The 18,945-nt window shown below is 38.4% G+C and overlaps 1 protein-coding gene across 1 annotated transcript in view; it reads right to left on the bottom strand.

The window, feature by feature from the left end:
• NID1 (nidogen 1) overlaps positions 1–18,945 on the bottom strand; it is a 43,021-nt gene that overhangs the window by 4,362 nt on the left and 19,714 nt on the right. The window contains exons 11-18 of the mRNA XM_063151603.1: positions 18,092–18,235; positions 17,214–17,336; positions 9,333–9,557; positions 8,533–8,705; positions 6,429–6,555; positions 2,968–3,139; positions 2,037–2,194; positions 619–742 (exon numbers count right to left, since the gene is read on the bottom strand). Coding sequence (XP_063007673.1) covers positions 619–742; positions 2,037–2,194; positions 2,968–3,139; positions 6,429–6,555; positions 8,533–8,705; positions 9,333–9,557; positions 17,214–17,336; positions 18,092–18,235 — 1,246 coding nt within the window. The remainder of the gene's footprint in view (positions 1–618; positions 743–2,036; positions 2,195–2,967; positions 3,140–6,428; positions 6,556–8,532; positions 8,706–9,332; positions 9,558–17,213; positions 17,337–18,091; positions 18,236–18,945) is intronic.

Below are 18,945 nucleotides of genomic sequence, written 5' to 3'. Positions count from 1 at the left end.
AGTGCTAACTTGGAAATTCTCCCACAGTTGTAGCTACTGCTTCTGCAATTGATAGAAGCATTTGGGTGAGTTTTCTGATAAAGCCCATAAAACCATTTATATCAAGTACAAATATTTATTTTAAAATGCAGGGACTGGATTTTTTTCCAGAAGTTAAAGTAAACCTCTAAGTCTTGTTCATATGGCAACATTTTAGAGCATTTGCAATAAAGAAAGTGTCATCAAGATAGGAACACTTTTCCCCCCTTAGTTTTGATTGAACATTCATATAATAAAGGGCATAGAAAGCTGAGAGTGATGAAATGTCTGCCCTCTACAATGCAGCTGCTGTAAGAGAAACAAGTTACTGCCCACTCCTTTCCCAAGAATGTTCAGTGTTAAAAGCATTTTCTTCAAGGACAAATCACTATGCTAAAAAGTGAAAACTCAGTTAACTGGCAGCATCAATAGGTCAGTTCTACATATCCACTCCACCCTGCATCAGCTATTGCCAGGAAAGGAACAAAACAGGAATGTGTGAGAGGTCAGGCATGAGAAATGCAGCATATACTTCAGTTCCTACCGGGGAGAAAAAAAAAAGATAAAAGTACTCCATAATTTCTTTAGCAGATAACATACCTTCTCCAGTCTGTATAATATAAATTCTTCCCATAGCTTGTAACACCAAAAGGATACTGAATCCCTTCAACAATCTTTCGTCTACCAAGCTGATTAGGGTTCATGCATTCCAGCCTCTTGGTACCTGGATGTAGGGAAACAATTAAGCCTTTGAATCAGAACAAGAGAGCTCTCATCAGGGATGAAAGACAAGCACAAATATGCAAGCATGAACAGGGTGGAAAGTCCTGGAAATCTTTCAGTGTGCCGCTTAGTCAAAGCCTTCCTCCGTGTCACATGTGTGCATGTGCCAAAAACTGAATGGATAAATACTCCAGTGCTAATGCTACTCAGCACACCACTGAAGTTAAAGAAACACAGATGTCCCAGGCAGCCATGGCCAATGCTCACAAGCTGAGATTCCTGCCATGGATTCCAGAATCTTTGGGTTGGTGTGGAGGCTGACAGAAGGCTTCCTCCATTCTGGAGGGATACTTCAACCATTCACTTGGTTCTCCTCCTCCGGAAGACATTTTTGAGATGTTTGGTGAGCATGTTCCTGAAATACTTGTTAGGCTGGGCCATGAAGGTGAGACTGCAGGAAGAACATCTAACTCATAGATGCAAATAGGGTGCAAAAAGGTCTACCTGCAAAGCTACTGCAGGCTGGGAACACTGCTAATGAATGTAAACAGTAAACACCTGGAGGTTTTTCCTAAGTAAAGTGTTTCAGAATTAGACAAAAAAGGAGAAGATGCAAATGTGAGAACAAGACTGGAAGAGAGAGAAAGTAACTAGAGATAGCAGAAGGTTGAAGGTTGGACAAAGTGTTTTATAGTGAGAAAGAGAGCCTGGCTATTTTAATTCATCCAAAATTTGAAAGGTGACCTGAAGGCTAAAAGCACCTCCACAGGAAGACATCCCTGCCAGAGTCTACAGGGCCAAAGACAGAAAGATCCCAAAAGATAAAAATTAAATGACAATTAAAAGCACACTTCCCCTCTAATCACTGTCACAAAACTAACAATGGGTTTGTGGCAGAACTTTGATCCCTTGATCTTTTGTGTGCATTGCTTTTTCAAGACTTGCTTCAGTCAAATATAAGCCAGACTTGGCCTCAGGTTACAGGCCTTAGAACAATAGTGCCAGGATGACATTCTGGATGGCAGATTAGATAAATCTGTGGTTTTCCCTAGTCTTAAACTAAGAACTTCTACAAAGCCCCAAGCACTAAGTAAAAAAAAAATAGCCACATACAAGACATAAAGACATAGATCTGTTGCATTCCTAGAAAGTTTTGTGATCAGATTTGAAATCCTTCAGCTTGCACACACTCTCATGTGAACAGCAATGAATAAATCATTAAAGCCAGAAGCTATGGCTGTGCATAATTTCAGGATTGACTATTATTACAAAGAAATATTTTAGCCCTCCTTTACCTGCATCTACCCAGCACAGCATTGAGGAATAAGGATCAAATGTCAGTCCATTTGGTAACCCAAGATCATCTTTAACAAGAATTCTTCTATTTGTGCCATCCATGTATGAAGTTTCAATTTTAGGAGCTTCTCTGTTCCAGTCAGTCCAGTACAAGTTTCTTAGGAAGAAGAAAAAGGCTAGAGTTAAGACAGGGACTTATCTCAAAAGATTGGTGTAATTAAGAAAGTGCTAAGAACACATAAGTAACATACAGCCCCTAAATCATTTTAATAAATAAGAAGGGCCATATTGCACTTTGATATGGAAGTCAAAAAAGTGCAGTAAAAGCGTAGCAAAAATACTTCCATCAAAAACAAAAGGAGCAAGCACTGACATAGGAAGAAATGCTTTCCTTCCATTGTTTAGCTTATGATCAAAATGCTGGCCAAAAAGACTTAAATTGAAACAGTTCTGAGGACCGCTCAAAATGTACATCCACATTTCGAGTTCTTCATCTCACTTCCCATCATGTCTGCTCAGGCTAAAGCAAGGGTATTTGGCATACATTTGGGACCCATTTGAAACAGTATTTTTCTTTTCAGTGTACCAAGTAAGCAACAATGGAATCAGAATAGTTTATCCTCAGCAGAGATCCCCAGAGAGGGCCACTAACTCTTTGATGTTTTACTATTAATAGCCATTTTTTAATGGTAGGATGTTTTTCCCTTGGATGTACATTCTGTGCCTAAGAATATGCACGGCCCCTCAATGGAATCTTTGTTGTTTACTCCTTAACACACACACAATTTACTATAAGATGGAAGTCCCTGATGCTTGACCTGAACCCAGAGCCTTACTCCAACACTGGGGTTCTGCATGGAGCACAGCTCATTAAATAACCAGATAAATAGAATCAAGCTTTGCACATGTTTCTTGACAACACATCCATACCCTCTCACAGGATCCACGACAATTGCTCTGGGGTTCACCAAACCAGTGTCAAAAAGGATGCGACGCTGCCGCCCGTCCAGCCTGGCCACTTCTATTCTATCCAGCTGAGAGTCAGTCCAGAAGATGTTGCGACCTAGATGATCTACAGCTATCCCTTCAGGGCTTCCCAAGTCTGCAGGAGAACAGAGAAAAACATTCCTAGGTATTATATTTATTCCCAATACACTCTGTCAGCCTCAATGCTGCATAAGTATAACCTTTAGAAGAAATAAGTTTTCTTCAGCGTTCTGGCTGTGGTCCAACAAAAGCTACTTTATATCAATTGGAAGAGGAACATGCATTTTACCTGGAAGTTTAAATACACAAAACTCTCATAAAGACATAAAATGAGAAGTTCCATGCGGAACAAACTTGCCACACAAAGAAATTGTACTTGGAGGGGCAAACATAGGAGTTTATAACAGAGAAAGGAACAGCAGACACTGTCAAAATCTTATTCTACCATACTTAGAAGGCCATAAAATGGATTTTATAACCCTTAATATTTCTCCTTCCTTAGTACCAGCATACATGACACCCCTCTGACAACTGAATTTATGCTAAGTGATGCAGCAATTAAACAAATCACACTCTAAACACTAGAGACAATGTTATTAACTAACTGATGCAATCTAGATCCAGTTCTTTGTTTTTGCAGAGCTATTCTTTTTGGAACACGTTTTAGCACAGTATGAGCACAGTTTTTCTTGAACAGTTAGTTGTTCCAAAAGCAACAGGAAATAGCAGATAATGACCTTACTGCTCTAGCATCAGTAATTTCTAACTTGGATGCCGAAAAAAATTATAAAGCTTAATTCAGCCACTATGAGAAACTGCTCTGTTTTTTTCAAGGTTCCATTGAAAAAGAGCAGGCAGGCTGTGAGGAATTTAAGGAAGCCAAACACAAGTTAAAAAAAAAAAGTCTATTTTCATTCAATTTCAGCTCCAAAAAAAAAGCAAAGAATTTTACATGGTCACTCCCCAAAAGCGGCAAAGCGACCCTTTATATCAGCCTGCTGTTTAAAAAAAAAGCACCTTTCAAATGCTGATCCGCACACTGAATGGAATGTAGCCCATTAGCTTTCTTTTAATTCTCAGGTTTATTCACTGACAGCCATTAAACAAACATTATGTGACATAAGCAACCTTTCTGGAGAAAAGGCACTTGGCCCAGAACATCGGAGCCTAGGGCTCTCTAGACTTTGCTACCGTGGTGTTGCTGTGAGTAACAGTTGCACAACAGTTCAAGCATCCTCTGCTCTCCCACTCAAGAGGATTGCACTTGATCTGCACACATGACATTTTAAGTTTATATTAATTGCTGAAGAAGTGGAAAGGAACAAACAAGATGTATCTCATTGTTTCTGACTCACAGCTCATGGCTGGAGGGGAGGGGTGATGGGCAAGAAAGTAAATTTTAATCAGGCATTTCTTTACTCCTTCTGAGGGCTCTTGGGCACACTTTGACTCAGTTATACTGACTTCACATTGTTAGTCTTTATTTCTCTAAGTGCTTCTGTGGAGCTAAACCAGTCAGCTGCAAGAAACCACCTCACATATACTTCAGACCCTCAAATGATCCTACTTCTTTCCTTGCTAATGGCAGAGTCTGCTGAGGGTGGCCACATTTTAAGTACAACAGTCCCCAGTGACTGGGATCAGAAAATTATTGACTAAATGGTAATGGAGGAGCTCCCAGACTCTTTTAGGAAACAGAAGAGGCAGGCAAAAGATTTGCTGTCACTGATTCCCAGGAGCCCCTGCTCCCTGACTAGTTTCCTTGTTTCAATTTCCTTATGTCAGCTATATGTGGGAGATTTAGAGAAGTCTTAAAGTAAATGTCTCTTCTGTATGGTAGATAATGAGCCAGAAAAAAACTATCCCCCATGGAGGGAGGGGTAAGGGAATATTTCAAAGCTTCATTTATCACCAGTCTTTCCAGAGGCACAAATATGTTCCCGCTAATATTGCCATCAAGCCCTCTGTCCCTGAGGGCAGGTTTTTACAGACATGCACAGCTGATAAGACTTTAAGCAATTACTGCAAAGGAAAGCTCTGCTTCCTAACCTGCTGCCACAGCTGCAGAGCTGAGAAAGCCTCCACAGCTGCAGGGATAAAGGAGAACTGGATGGGGCTCCACAATTAAATAGTGTTTCTGCAAAGCAGCACAACTTGGATCGCAAGAGCTTTATAAAAAACCAACCAAAAATGTAGTACATTCCACAGAAATACACATGAACTGAAGAAAGCAGCTGGAGCTCACAGGAGGAAGAAGGTAAAGATCAAAACAAAACAAAAAAAATTCTCATAAGTCTTCTGAGGGGGAGGCATTTTCCTATTTCATGAAATTTGAAAGTTTCAGTTTGGGTCTGCATAGAAGATTTGCATTTGAATGCTGAATATCAATACTTTTTGATCTGAATCCTTATTGAAATGTCCATTAACATACAAAAACTAAAGTGCAACACCTCTCCTGGTCTCTTCAGGAAAAGTATCCATATCCTATGCAACCAACAGAACAACAGAATTCATGAGAAAGCTTCATACACACAATATTTTTTATAGCAGATAAAACTCATGAGGTTTCCATGTGGCATTGAAACACCTTGAATTACCTTAAATAATCAATCAAATTTAGCTGAAAGCCTTCACAAATAATTTTCAACATTTTACACAAGAATTTTAATGCCTACACACGCTCTCATTAGAGAGACATTCATATCCATATAAAGTTTTTTGCAACAGTACCTTTCCTCATTTTTAAAAGTGCAGATTCTGAAACAAAAATCATTAAAGCAAAAATCTTTCCCCTGCAGAGTTTCTAAGTTGCACAGGCAAGCACAGGACTGCACTGCAGGTTTGAGTCCCCATCATATTAAATACTTTGGGATGGAAAAAGAAGTCTTACAAAATACCTCAGCCATCATGTGGTATAGAAATATGAAGCTCCATAACTGCTGGTATGGTTAGGGATGGCCTTAAGCTCTCCCTTTTTCCTTCCTAGGACAATGCTAGGATCCAAGCCACCCCCATCTATCTGCTGTCCCTAAGAGCCTGACTGGAATCTCACAAACTTACTATTCCAAAGCACAAAGTCTGGATGTGTAGAGAATCACTGTCTAAAGAAAACGAAATCAAATTTATTGCAGACCTTTATAACTGGCTGGTCATTTTTCTAAAATAATATCATAAGTTTTTTAACAATGTCTGCAAAGAATTCAAAGTAAAGGTGACCTCTTCCAGTACCTTGACTTCACAGGTGTTCTAGGATCTTGAGGACATTAGTTTTTAAAAAGACACCCTCTGCTGATATTCCATGTTAATGAATAAACACAACTCTTAGCTCAGGCAACACCTAGGAAGTACATATTACTAAATTCAAGTCTAATACTGTTCCTAGAGAAAGAATTTTCTGTGGTTACCTGTTTTGATTATGGTTGTTGGCTCCCCACCATGCAGGCTGGCCCTGCTGATCGAGGGGCCGCTGATGTCTGTCCAATAAACCACCTTGTCCACGCAGTCATAAGCAATTCCAATAACAACTCTGTCCTGTCGGAAAACAGACAAATTAGATCAGTTTAGGATAAACAACAGTTACTCATCAGCAGTATTAACTTATGCTTTTAAGTCTCAAGCCTGAAGAAACAAAATTCTTGACGAAAGGTGGGAAATGGGGAGGAAAGGGCAAGTAAATAATTGGGCAACATTGCCAAATATCTCAGAAAAATACTTCAAGTTCAAGGTCCCTTTTAACTATCAGACATCATTCACCATTATTTCAAAGAAGCATTGATACACTGAAGAGCTTGTCAGACTTCTACAGCTTCACCTGCATACCCATCTAAAAAAGGTTCACATTGACATTTTACTGTGTCACCCCTTCCTGTACCTTTTTCCTCTCATTATTTCCCTTTAAGGGGGAATAATGACTTCCATAAAATCTGGCTTGCACTAACATCAAAGTCATGCCTTATGGCTATGCTCCCTATGTAGCACCATTTGACTCAAAAAGTTCTGCGAAGTAAGAGTTTAAAATAAAATTTAGCTTTAACAAGTACTACATAAATCATTGTGGTGGAAACAATATTCTAAGTAACAAGAAATATTTATATGCAATTTTGCAGGCAGAAGGAAGGTAGGACTAGAGTTTGAGTTGAAAGTTCAAACTCCCTCCCCCAGGCAAATCAAAGGGTCTATCAGGGTAAAGCAACAATTGCACATGGATTCCCAAGTCCGTCACTGTTGCTGCTTTTGTAACACAGCTTCTTAGAAAGATGTTCCAAACCCATGAATTAAAACAGATGCACTTATTCATCACTGTACATAAATTCTGTGGGTTGCAAAGCAGTATAAACACCTCTGGTACCACTTTGCAAATACACAACACAGACAACACAAAGTCAACAGTGCTACTACAGACCTAAAGTTTCTTTTCAATTGAAAGTTTCAAGAAAGAATTGCAACTTATCTCTTGGAAGTTTTTTCCTCAAGATAATTCTAAGTAATTAATTTAAGTTAGATAAAGTAACTAATGAGACTAGGTGACAAGTATTCAGAATGATGTCACATTCAGCCTTATTACACCATTTTTTATACAGCTTTTAAATTTTTTTTATGTTATTGCAGCAGAACTTTACATAAGGGACAAAACCTTGATTTTGACCTTACCTCACAGCAATTTATGGTACTACTTAATGAAGTGAATCTGTGCAATTTAGCCAGTATTTGATTTATTAACTACTCAGTATAATATATAAGGAAAAAAAAAAAAAGAGATCAGTATGCTACTTTATATTGCCATTTATTATAAACAAAGCAACACTGGAATGAAAAAAAATCCTAGGCCTTGGGCAAAACAAATGAATGTGATGAAACTGCCAGTGAAAAGGGCTTGCATGTGACACAGGTGGTGGAAAAGAGAGCTTCTCAGCATCAGGAATTCATTTTCTAGGAAAAAAGATCTCAAGATGGTAGTAACAAGCATGGGAAAAAGATCTACCACCCACTGGGCTTACACATGGGGAAGGAAGCAAGAAAAAGAAGAAAGAAAAATATATGTGTAGCCAAGAAGTGGAGAAAACTGACTGAAAAAAGCCAGGAATAGATTAAGACTTAGGAAAAAACTTGGAGGGAGTAGGAATGGAAAAAGGAGCCTCTCCACCTACTGATACTGTAGGTCTCCTAAACTTTTATACCAGAGTCAGAAAGTTAATAGAAGTGTGAATAGACAGTAGTTTATATGAAGGCATGTGCTGCTGGAGCCATGTGAGATTAGATTTTTGTCTTGTCATCTATTGTGAGCCATTCTTTAAAAGGAAATTATTTTTTTCTGTACCTTAGGTTTAAGATTTTTAACTAGTCAGATCAGGAAATTTCAGCATCAAATCAGCAGGATACTGAAATTTTAATGAAGAGTAAAAATTGTGTTTTCAACTTATATTATCGAGGTATGCAGACAAACAGTAGCTTTCATCTTTGTCAGGAAATTTTCTAAAAAATATGGACTTAATATAGTAAATTACTTACTGGAATATGCAAGAGTGCTTTTGCACCATTTTTCTTCATACTGTTTCCCTCTAGTGGAACATGTTCAATTTTACCACTTTGGGCAAAAAGCAAGTGCGTTCCTGGCGGCAGAGGTACCGTGTCTGGTCGAACAGAGGGCCCAACAACAACAGGGGGGGCAGCTGTGCTCAGACCTTGTTAGCAGAGAAGGAAACAGATGGGCAAAAAATCAGTCTGTACAGCACAACAAGGTTCCTTATTATTTGCAGAGACACAATTACAGTCAGACTTCTAAGAAGGAAACAGCCTTATAAGCAGACATTAATAACTATAATCAGATGCAGAAAGCTTCTGAAATTTTCCCCTTGGCTGAAAGAGAAGGAGCAATTGACATAATAGGTCTTTTCATGTTTGCCTCTGTAATTGCTCTTTACTTCAAATGTTTAAAAAAATCTATCTTATTTTGCAGCTGAAGTGAGGAAGATGTAGGAAGGAACATCCTTCATTTCCTGAGGCAAGTAAGCCATTACAGTTCCCAGAGGGCAGAGACTATCTGGGCCTCTCACCATTTCAAGGCAAGGAAGAAGCTAGAAAACCACCTTTTTATTCAGAAGCTTACCACAGCTTCCAGATACTCTGGCTGAAGGAAAAGCGTGTGTTGGGGTCACTGAAGGGCACGAGACATACCACAATGGGACAGCAGAAACGTGCATTGCTCCAAGTCAGTGCCGTATCTCGGGGAAGGACTAAGCCCCACATTTGAGAGACAGTGCACTCAGATGGAGAGATACTCTCAAGAACCAACTGCTTCAGCCACTTACATGGTGGTCGGACTCCTGGACCGCTTCTGGTGCCATCAATCTCATTTCCATCCCTATCCACACACCAGCAATATCCACTGCCAGCATGGCACTGTGTGGGTAGGTAATTCCCATGCTCATCACACTGGGGAATGAAGTGACCAACTCTTACATCCCTTGGGAAGAAAGCACCTCCACTGCCAAGAGCTACTTCTCGTTCATGCTGGCATTTGGTCTTTTCTACTTCTGGGGAAAAAACCAAGAGAACAAAACAAACCCCAGTGAATATTTCTGTTTTGGTTAATAATTACAGTCCATTAACAGTTAGCATACGCTGACCAACTACACACAAGAATTCTTACCTCTAGAGGAACATGACTCTGTTACAAACCTTGAAGGAATGTGACTTCAGAATAGCTTCAACCAGTCTGCCCTACATAAGTGTGACACATTTGCTTTAAACTTATTTTATCTTTCACTGCCTAGTTAGAAAGAGAACAAACAGGTCCCCTGCATCTTCCTTCATTGAAGGGCCATAAACAGAAGTTGGAAAACACCTTGAAGCAGATGAGCAAGAACATTGTCTGACTTTTGACCCTGCTGTCTACTCACTGGCAATTATCCATAGGCCCTAAAATGTGACTAATTAGACAGACCCTACAGTGGTTGAAGGTTTCTTTGTAATGCTAAAAGTTGAGATTCCCTTCAAAGCCACAAGAGAAAACCACAACATGAGGCAGATGCTAAACTCTCTACAGATCTTAGGAGATGACGCAATTAATTGCTATGATGTATATTAGGTTTTTAAAGTTTGGTTATGAAGTTTGAGCACTCATTTGATTCTTCTGGATCTAAGAAAGAAATTGGAGGGAAAAGTTGTCCACTCCGTGGTGAAGCACAGAGAAACATACCATACACATAGGCTACGTCACATGCATATATATTACTGCAGAGACTACAAAAGGAAAGAATGTTTTCAGATGTCAAATCAGGACATTCAGGGATCTGGCTCTTAATGTTTCAGTTTTAAAAAATAGTCTGAACTAAAATTTACACCTTCTTATTATATTATCTATCATGCAGTAGGGAAAGTCATCTGGATCAATATATCTTCTAGAAGCCAAAGAACATAATGAAATTAAAAGAACACAATAAAAATAGTATATTTCCTTCTCCAGACAAAGAAATCTGGCTTGGTTTTACCACACACTTGAGATCCCTGGGAGAGAAAGATGTAATTATGGGAGAGTATCCTTTCCCTGTCAATGATTTCTACAGACATTTAGAAATACTTAGCCCAAACTGTCTGCTGAAGTGTCTTTAACACTACAATTCCATTTACTCCTTTACTTGTTTTTACACTGCCAGGATTAGGACGGGATTAGTTTTGTGTGGCTCAGACCAGACTGACCCCAGCTGAGCAAAAAGCTAATCCCATGCATCTACAGACTGTTGTGGTGTAAATCTCTGTTCTGTAAAAAAGAAGGGAGGTTTTTATTGATATTTAAACTAGTTATGCAAGCAAAAGCTTTGGACAAATTTCATGCACCTGGACATAATTAGAGAAATATAAATGACTGGAGAACAGCTCACTGAACAACTGCAATATTTGGCATCAGTTTTAATGTGGGTGGTGGAGAGCCTTGAATCAACTTACAAAACCAGGCCCTGTGGGAAAGCCTCCATTATCTGTCTCAGATTGTTTTCATGTATTCAGTGTCCTATGCAGTATGCAGGTAAAAAAAATGTTGATTCCAGTAAACAGATGGCTTTGCCACAGGTTTTTTTATTCTAAACTTTCATTAAAGGCAGCGTTCACAGAAGAAAACAGGGGGAACACTGAGTATTGGTAAACTACTCCCCATGCATATTTTTGTCCAGTGCAGAAAAAAAAAATCCTAATTTCATTCCTATCAGCTTTGAGAAACACAATTAACTCCTCCTCAGTAGGATATTTTAAAAAGGTAGAAACCGTTCCTTTTCTTCTTTGCATTAGAAACCCATAAAAATAGGGTATATATCAACAGGTTACCATTTTTTACTCAATATTCTATGTGAATTATGGAAAGGAGGGTGTATACAATCCCAGGTAGGACCCAGTGGTTACACAAAATATGTTAGTGTTATCAGCAACTTGAAATACCAATATCTGTTCTAATTTCAAGACAACGTTCACATTAATATCTGCAGATTTTACTCGGGAATTTTGATTGTATTTTTTAAGAGAACTTATGCACTTAACAACACTAAAGTCAAGACACTTGTCAAACAAAATAATTTTCAATATTAGCATTGAAAGCATATGGTTGGTTCTTTCTAAAAAACAAATCAATGCTGAATTTTTACTTAAATAAAAATATTTGCAAACACCCTGTTTCACTCACTTTTAGGAATAAATGTGTATTTTACTACTTTTTTACTCATGAAAATCCCTTATATTAGTGATCACTTTATTAACAGTATCAAGCACAATAAGTAATCGATGTCAAACAGACATTCTGAAAAGAAAGAAAGCCAGGGTTACCATGTTCATCTATGCTGAGTCAATAATTTTAACCTGTCTTTCAACACTATGTTTTGAGTCCCTAATAAGAATTTAACCAGTATTAAAACTTATAAATCAGACAAGTGACTAAATTAAAGGATAGTTCAACCAAGCACTTGGAATCCATTCTCCATTTATTTCTTCTCATCTCTGGATCACGGCCAGGATTACTATGTTTACAGCTAAGAGGCACCTAAAGAAATGTGAGTTGAAACCCAATCCAGTGTTGTAGCCTGTGCAACAATGAAGGCACAATAATATTGGATACAGATGACAGTGGGTTGGGATAAATAGTCTGCTTACACTGCTTATACTGCCATACCTTTTAGTCAGAGACAGTAGGAGAAGATGCTCTGATTTTGCAAGTTTTCAATAGCATTAAATAACTTCCTGAAATTAGTCTAGCTATGACAGAGTTTGAAAGATGAGATTGACATGACAAATAAAGCACATTTCCTGCCTTGATGAGCTAACAGCAGAAGTTGAACAAAATGAGTAACAAGAAGGGGCACATATTTAGGTAGCACCAGGGCTACTTCTTAAGCCAGCATCCAGACACAAACCTAAGAACCAGTAAATTTCCTTCACTAGAGCAGCCTAAACGTTCTTTCTTAGTGAGCCTGCCTTTAATGTAAGTACTGTAGTATTGCATCCAGTCAAGACTCTTTAAAGATACAGAGCAATTAGGATTAGGAGAGTTCTCTGATCTTGTGATTGGCATGAAGAAAAAGTCCATTAAATACAACTGGCAGTGCCAAGAGCAAATAACACCTACCTGGTGTAATGGTGCTGTTACACCTACTGCACCTGACTGTAGCAAATGGAAAACAAGCCACACCTGTTTCAGGCTCCATATACAGGGATAATTAGCCCTGATTTTCAGGAAGTTCTTACCATTCTTGAAACCCATATTTGAAATGCAAGGCAAATTATCATGTCAGTGATGATAAAAATAGTTACAACCAGGACTAGTTCATTCTGCCAGAGAAGAAACAACCAGTAAAAGCAGGACCTAGGTAATTGTTGGTGATGAAAATAAGCAGAGGGAACATCAGCTTTTCATTAACAGCAGGATCAAGTTACAGTATTTTTCAGTGTATGAATTTAAACATTACCAATCAGCATTTGCTGTAAAATTAGGTAAAACCCCATTCTCTCTACATTTTGCTGCAGTTGATGCTTGACTGCTGAAGGTAATACACCGACCTAACAGCTTTGTGTTTTCCTATGGTGCACTATTTATGCCCACAGGACTGTATGATTTTTGAAACAAAGCACTTAATTTGGCAAATAATTAAAAACTGAAAGAAATAATGTGAGTCAGAAGTCAAGAGTCATGAACTAGTGGTATCTTCGGTAAATTCCCATATTGCTTTAGTATTGCTTGCAAATTTCCCTATTAAGAAATTTAATTCCATCATTTGGATTCCAGAGGAAGATATACAACCATAGCTGGCATCATTTGTAGATGTGAAACAGGCCACATGAGAAGGACAGGATGTAAATGTAGAGTTATGCTTCTTGGAATAAACTGTGTAGACAAGCCTCTAAAGATTAATCTATCTTTCAAATTACAACCCAAAAAAGCTATCAGCAGATCATAGCTCGGTGGTGTAAGGATTGGGAGAGGGTATAAAAAATAATTCAGCATATACACAGGGACTATACAGGCACGGAGAAGAGTATTAGGATGGGGAGGTGATTTAAGAAATGCTGCATCCAGCTCTGGCAACCACAGTTCAAAAGAACAGTGAGAAATTGAATGAGTGTACGGAAAAATGCTCCTAAGACAGAAGCTGTAGAGCAGAACAGAGAGAATTAAGGTGCAATGAAGAATTTATGTACTGTGGAACACAGCACAAGTCAGACTAAATACATAGAATGGTGCATCCTGAACCTCAGCTAAATGATCATTCTTCAGAAGAATCAATTTGTATTTTTTGAGTATTAAACTTTTTTTTCAGTTGATTAATGAATTACCAGAAGAAACCTGGAATTTAAAAGTCACTGAAATAGATTATGGATAAAAATGAAAATGTAGTAGCATGAATATGGAAAAATGAGATGAAAAACATACACGTACATATTTCTCACATATGTGAAGAAAGAAACAGAATGGAGAAAAAAGCAAATTAAAGCCATATACAAATACTCAAGGAATTTTTTAGCCATAGATGATTGCTTTTGTAGCAGCCATGTAGAAAATTACTTATGGACTTCTCTTAAAAAAAGATGGAAGCTGAATAAAAGGATGAGAAACTGAAATGTATGGACTTCTCTTATTCAAAGACTTATACTGACATTTTTAATTGCTGTCCTCAGATACGGGAGAAAAAAAATTTAAAAACCCAAATGAAAAAGCTTCCCTTTGTCCCTTCATTTTCCTTTGTAATTCCTCACTTACAGTTTTGCCCTGGTAAGTGTGTTTCTCATGTGAAACCAGTTGCACACAGATGATCAGACAACAGCTCTTAACAGTTCCTAGTTCCAAGAATCCAGGCTTGTTTCTGTTTAGTAAACAGTGTCTGGGGTCTGCAGGGGTAGAAACACTCAGACATCTGGTTTTTTTGAAATGGAAAAATGAAGCGTGAGGAAATAATGAAGTACAGGCTTCCTTAATAGCTGGGAGCAGCAGGACATTCCAGCATCATTAACTCTTTCATTAACATGCCCGTTCACTCCTACAGACATTCCCATGTCTGAGATTCAAATCCATTTTTCTTGTTAGTCTACTTGTTTCAACAGTTGCCATTGAGACTTAACAGTAGGTTTCATACAATAATAAAGACACTAAACAAGCAAGTAATTGTACACATGGGTTGGAACTGAGAACAGCAAAAAGAACTGAGTATTTGGATGAATGAAACTTTCCATGCTATTTACAACCAGGAAAAACTTCAGTTACTACACTGAAGCTTATTAGATCAAAACCTCAAAACCTTAGTGTGTAAAAAGGGGGAGAAAGGGTCTCTAATTACAGCTGAATACAATACAGCCTTCTCTGCAATCTCCATTCTGAAGCAACTCCAATGCTAGAGTAAACTCAACTACTTTTGTGAGGCTTCAGACCCTGGCAATGATTAACTGATGGATCTATCCATTCTAGAAGCACTAAAACTTTAGCAACAGATGACACCCCAAGGGCAGCTATTGTTCTATTAACTCTAAGAAGGAGCAGTCACTAAGTTGTAAACATTGCCATTGCTGCAGACTAGCTGAGCAACACAAATACTTTATACTTCAGTCACAATTCAGCAAAAGTGAGACTTCTTATCTACTCTTTTTTTTTTTCAGAACATTTAATGAGCAGAGATAATTGATACTGTGTTTCTAAAAGCCTGTCTTCTACTGGTAATACAAAACTGTATTAAAAAGAATATCAGTGAGGCATATATGAAGACTAACAAAGCCTGGCAGCTTTGTTAGTCTTCATATTCGTTAGTCTTTGTAGCAAATCTCCACCCACTAAAACAGTAGAGACAAAACTCTTAAAAATATTTTGTTACTGTTATTAAAATTGTGACATGGAAAAATCCCTATTCAAGACAATTATGTTAAGCACAGAATGTGAAAAAGTGTACAGGATAAGTAGGAAATAAAGTAACTACAAAATAATACCATGTGCTTAGCAGTTGAGTAGACACACTAACCACTGCATAAGAAAAGGTGTTAAGAATAACAAAACAACCCTCTACTTAAGCAAATCATCACATACACTCAGAAGAAATTAATTGTGTCCCTCTAATAAAGTTAATTGGTAGATTGCAAATATCAGTCTACCAAACCACATGTTCATCTACAAAGGGCATGTGGCAGACATGAAAGCAATGTTTTTGCCTCTACATTTCTGCCTGAAGAACTGGAAGCTTTAAGGTTTGATTTGCTTCAAGCTATTCACATCAAGTTTCTTCTCCAGTAGAAATCATTTTGTTTTTATCAGCTTGATAGTTAGCTAAATATTTTGACACAGGTCATAAACACCAGTTAGTTCCTCATTCATCTAGCACTAAAATGAAAACACACATGGGTAACTGTGCAAGAAATGTTAGTTAAAAATTATATTAAAAGATGGACAAAGTGGTGAAAGCTATGCCTCAGAATTAAACACCAGAAATCCTCCTGGAATTTACCTATGATATAAAAATCTACAAGCACTGGGTGATTTCACATAACATGTTACTGTGCACATGGTGAACTGTCATGTAAATATGATTTAAAGCTAGAATCATCTTTGTGATGTTCTTTTCTCTCCTCCATACAATCCTTTGTCTTTTGATTTCAAAAGCTGAGCATGCAATTGTGGGGAAAAAAAAGGTCAGAAATTCAGAATTAGGGAATATAGAGGCTAAATAAAAATATTAAGCCTCAGGTAGTAACATCATGCCACATTGACAAGCACGTTGAAGCAAGCACCTCCACTATTAAAAAATAACAAAACAACCCAACCAAGACACCCAAACCCTTTCTCTCCTTCTGGCTCTAGGATATTCTTGTTTCTCTTGACTGCACAGTTTGAGTTTCAGTCTCTTGAGAAATGCCCACCAGCAAGAATCTTAGAAAAGACGAATTTGGTTTGAATATACTGAGAAGTTAGGGTTTATTTCCTGGCTGAAATATTCACCATCTACAAAACCTGAGTGCTGTCCCATAGGTTTGCCATGCTTTTGAATGAAACTAAAATAACAACACTATCTTGTGCTACAATATTCTTTCCTCTTTTTTTTTTTTTTGTAGCACACCTTCAAGATGAGTTTTATACCTCAAGCTTCAAAGTACAATGGAGAAACACAAGTGTGAGGGTAAAGAACTTCCTCCTAAATAGAGAATAATCTGGATAAATACAGAAACAAGTAAGTGCCAGCTGGAAACTGTCGTCTTTCTAGACCACAGGCTGTATGTGGCATGTAGGCATCTAGATCTTACTGCAGACAAGAGCCTTGTGACTTTGGTCTCATTTTTCACTTTTCTCCTGTAAATATTGCATTCATTTGCCAACAATTCCAGATATTTTATGGTAAGCGATTACTGAGTATGCAAACCAAATCACCCCCACAGTCAAACCTTTACACAAGGCAACTTCAAAAGATAGTATCAGCTTGGGGCTGAAAACTGCTGGGGATAGAATAAACAAAGCATAAAATGGGACATTGAACAGGACATCATGAAAAAGTGATAGCAGTCAAGATACAGTTTTGACATAAGCTTGGTAAAGTCCTAAACCTGAAAGACTTAGGAAGAACAAAGACAGCAATGTGGAAGTAGGCACTGTGTTTCAGAAGGGAACAAAATTGAGATATATATCCTCCAAATCCCAAATTATATTTCTGGTCCAACTTTCAAGAACTATAGAATTTTACCTCCTAACACACATCGGAAACCATCCCCACGATAACCTGCCTTGCAGTGGCAGCTGAAGGACCCGGGAGTGTTGTAGCAGAAAGCATCTGGATGACAGTGGCCCTGTTGACATTCATCTACATCTGTAAAAGAAAAGATCAATCTCAGGTGACTGCTCCTTCTGATGGACAAATCAGAGTGATGAAATTAAGTACAAACCTATCGCATTTTCAGGCTCCTATTTTAGGGTAACTGATTAGACATACAGACAGTTCTTGGGAAATACATCTAGTAGAGAAATGCAAGGGAGATAAAAAAAGGGGGCTGAAGAAGGGGAAGGGGAAGCATGCCTGTATTTTAGTACCTCTATCTCAGCAAATCCCAGGATTCCCCTACCCCAAAGGGTAATAGACATTATTAACTCACACAGTATTTTAGACATACATGTCCATATTTCCCGAAGAAATGACTTAACATAGCAAGAGAAGTAGGATTTGGTTAGCCATGTTTCCAACATGCAATTAGGTAAAGCTCCCCCACTGCACTCAGACAGACATGAAACAGAATGCAATTTTTTTTTTAATATATAATCAGAGTATTATGTTTCACCACGTTTGTAATTTAAACCAATACAGTGCAAACACTTGCAGCAGACAAAGGTCTGCAGCTGCAGATTCCTGCAGTTGTCTCATCTTGGACCTTCTATGAATCAAACATCGAAGAGTAAATTCAAAAGTGAGAGGAGGAAAAGAGAAATGCTTAATAAAAATTTCTGCCTCAGGAACGCAGACTAAGAAATTTCTTACTTGAGACGACAAGTAGACATAGGACACAGCAAAGAGCAGCCCAGCAGTGCAATGCAGAGTATCAAAGCCCCAGAATAAATGATGCTACCCACCCTGACAGGCTCGCCCATCTCCGGAGAAGCCGGGGAGGCAGGTGCAGATGTAGGCAGACCCTCCGGTGTACACACACTGGGCACGCTGAGGAATGTCACAATTGTGTGTGCCCATCTGGCAGTGGTTTACCTCATGCTCCACAGCTGCAGGTTAAATGTGTTAGAGAGGAGATGAAAATCTGAACTTTCCTTCTCAGTCTAAGCCTCATAGTAAGTTCATACAAGAGAACAACATCTGTGAAAGATTACAGGAGAGAAAGGAAACAAGGAACTGAGGGGTTTTTGCTTGGGGATTGGGATTTCTTCCTTTTTTTTTCCTCTGAAATCTCCCCTTTCAGTGGTGTTAAATCTTATTAATGTTTTACAATGAATTGACTGTCCTCAGCACCTCACAGGTGCTTGCTAATATAGAAAGGGGCAGAAAAGCTACCATAGTGACAGATCCCAATATCCATATCAGCTTTGGTTGTGAAAAGGACTCTTGAATGAAGAAATGTAAGGCATCTCACTGAGCTAACTCACATGTTAGCTAAGTGGCCAGTTCACTGCATTGGGAATTATTTAGATGACCTGCTACACTAACCTAGTACTGACCCAGGGCTGCTGTCACTTGGCAACAAATAGGAGCTGTGACTCACTCAATGGGAGATAGAAACATTTGTCAACTACTGGAGAGATCTGGGACCAGATTTGCAGCTTTTCATAACTTTCTCATGTTCACAGCTGTGGCTCTCAAAGCACTGCACTACTTTGCACATAAACTGTTTTAAGAAATTGCTGGAGCTCTGTCTATGCTTACCTATAACATCAGAGAACAGGGAAGGAAATCATGGTACTGGAAACAGGAAGAGGTA

Source organism: Melospiza melodia, chromosome 3 (genome assembly GCF_035770615.1).
Source record: "Melospiza melodia melodia isolate bMelMel2 chromosome 3, bMelMel2.pri, whole genome shotgun sequence".
Lineage (NCBI taxonomy): Eukaryota > Metazoa > Chordata > Aves > Passeriformes > Passerellidae > Melospiza > Melospiza melodia.
This window is presented reverse-complemented; position numbering and strand designations above follow the sequence as displayed.